The sequence below is a fragment of the Myzus persicae genome, unplaced genomic scaffold (genome assembly GCF_001856785.1).
Source record: "Myzus persicae strain clone G006 unplaced genomic scaffold, MPER_G0061.0, whole genome shotgun sequence".
NCBI classification, from domain to species: domain Eukaryota; kingdom Metazoa; phylum Arthropoda; class Insecta; order Hemiptera; family Aphididae; genus Myzus; species Myzus persicae.
In genome coordinates, this window is record NW_019103223.1 from 1 (window position 1) to 2785 (window position 2785).

The following is a 2785-nucleotide window of genomic DNA, read 5'->3' on the forward strand; positions in this document are numbered from 1 at the left end:
CAATTTTTTTATCACAACATGTTAAACGTTATATTTAATACGTTACTTAACCGATGTGAATTTATCTTTTTAAATGTACATAATTTTAAGGTCGAAAAGAAACCCTGCACGAGATGATGGAGGCATGGGTTCGATCGAATGGTCGTTACCAATTTCCAAGACCGGCAACAATGTTAATGGCGCCAAGAAAGAAGAACTTACTCAAGTCATAGCAAAGAGGTTAGTTTAGTCGTGAAACTACCATTGACTTTTTAACGTCAATACTTTTCTCCACTTAGCGTTTTATTATTTAATATTAGTTATTTTCATTTAATTAATCATTTTTCTATATATATATATTAACAGTAACTGTAGGCCATTTAATTTTGATCAAAAAAATCGTTCATTTCTAATGATATTTAAAATTGAATTACTCAAAACATGGAACGTCTCATACAAAATCAGGTTGTTCCAAAAATGTAATCGAATATTTTTCAATTAATCTCACGAAATAATACTCAAACAATAATTTTAGTACACAGAAATACAATTTTTTTATGACAACATGTTAAACGTTATATTTAATACGTTACTTAACTGATGTGAATTTATCTTTTTAAATAATTATAATTTTCAGGATGATGAAAAGTCGTGCAGGAGGCTATAAAGGCATGGATTCGGTCGAATGGTTGTCACCAAATTCCAGGAACATCAACAATGTTTATGGGGCAAAGAAAGAAGAACTTACTCAAGTCATAGCCAAGAGGTTAGTTTTGTCGTGAAACTACTATTGACTCTTTAACGTCAAAACTTGTCTCCACTTATCGGTTTATTATTTAATAGTAGTTATTTTCATGCACTTAATTATTTTTCTATATATATTTACTGTAGGCCATTTCATTATGATAAAAAAAAATCGGTTTTCTACTGATATTTAAAATTGTATTCCTAAAAACATGAAACGACTCATACAAAATCATGTTGTTCCTAAATTGTAATCGAATATTTTTCAATTAATCTCACTAAATAATACATCTATGAAATATTATTAAAAGATTCCGGTTTGTTTAGCGTTAAAATATTAAATATTATAGTAATAACAATTTATAGTTATTTAAGGTATCGTAATTCAAGATGATTTAGTTGTTTAAAAATCATTATAACTTAATGATATTACATTTCTATTATTTTGCATTCATTTTATTTTAAGAGAAAAAATGTTAATTACGATAACTCTTAGATAATTTATCTATATATATTTTTTTTTATTTGTTAAAATAGGGATAAACGGATTTCCAAGTTTAACATTATTGGTGGTTATGGAAACAGTGGTTTGGACCAGTTCAGCACCAGTACAGTTGCAACAACGTCAAAATATATTGACTACGACAAATTGCGCTGGAAATGGATTGCAACAGGGGGAATGAAAAATGAACCCTGTGGCTACTTTAGTTATATTCGGTGCTAGTGAAGATCTCGCTGAACAGTCTGAGCTGGCATTGAGTTTATTGTGATTCTAGTAATCAATTTTATAAAATAATTATTTCTGTATTTTTTTTAAATTAATCATTGAAAATAAAAATAATCAAATTCATAAAATTCTGCTGTTTTTAAAGTATCCTGTTGTTTTGCTCTTTCAATTAATTAATTTAACTTAATCATTTCCTGATGAAGAAGGCAACTTAAAATTTTTCAATTTACATCTTATCAAGTTGTCATTATGTAGTATATTACTTTCCTGTGTTTGCTCTGCAGTAGTTATGATGCTTACTTCTTATTGCGAGGTTCATTTAGATTTCCATTTAGAACCGTTTCCACATCCAACACCCACTTCTAGCTCTCCCTATCCAATGCCACTTCCATATCCAGAAATGGACTGATTTTCTTCATATCTTTCATAACTGTACGTAAAATCTTAGCCTAGGTTTGCCCCTTGGTTTTTTTCCGTTAACTTGTTTTCTTTTGATTTCTTAATCCCATTTTATTATACAACTTCCTCAAGTCACCTGCTCTATCAAGCTATTTACTTGAATGCCTGAACATAATGTCCTCATTTGAAGGGTCCCACATTCAATCACAATGATAAAAGGCATTGCCTCATCACTGGACGTTTGGTAGTCTTTCCATTAGCTAATTTAACATCAGCTGTTCGGACGCCATACTCTTCGTTGTTCTTCATGTGAGTGGTGATGTGGGTTCCTTAATGATGATAAAGTCATCCACTGCGATATTACTGTCTAGTCTTCACCATATATTTCTTGTTTGCAGATCTTGTAAGTATTTCTTTTACCATCGTTCTCAGAAGTGAATTTGGATTTGTTAAACTAGAGTCCAACATTGGGTTAGCTGGAGTGTGGGCTAATGTATTGTATTGTGTATACGGTTTTGGTAAAGAGGCTGGTGAAACCATAGTCAGAAAATACATTGCGGTAAGTGGTGCAAAAGTGGCTGAAGAATGCGTCTAATGGCCTCGAAGTTAGGGTTGCTTCTATTTTGTACATGATAGAATTGGGTTCTTGGTATGTAAGAACTTGATCTTCAACTATTCGATGTAACAACTCTTTAGAAAACTTGACTACTGCACAATTTTTGCAACGCTGGACTCGATTTCTCTTGTGGCGATTTTTTTAAGTTTATTGTAATTCAAAAACGAAATACTGTAGACATTTAGAATTTACACCAAATGTTTATTTCATCAATTTATATAATTGATAAAAATTTTTAAAATATTTTGACTCATTTTAAGCTATTGATGGACATATTCAATTTTCATTTTTTTTTTAAATGTCAAAAAAATTGTATTAGT

At 30.4% G+C, this 2785-nt stretch overlaps 1 protein-coding gene across 1 annotated transcript; it reads left to right on the plus strand.

Moving 5' to 3' along the window:
* Positions 1-88: 88 nt before the first annotated feature.
* On the plus strand, positions 89-1467 carry LOC111034048. The gene is made up of 3 exons (XM_022315071.1): positions 89-219; positions 617-745; positions 1261-1467. The coding sequence occupies exons 1-3, from the start codon at positions 125-127 to the stop codon at positions 1445-1447; spliced, it is 411 nt and encodes a 136-aa protein (XP_022170763.1). The 5' UTR covers positions 89-124; the 3' UTR covers positions 1448-1467.
* The last annotated feature ends 1318 nt before the right edge of the window (positions 1468-2785 follow it).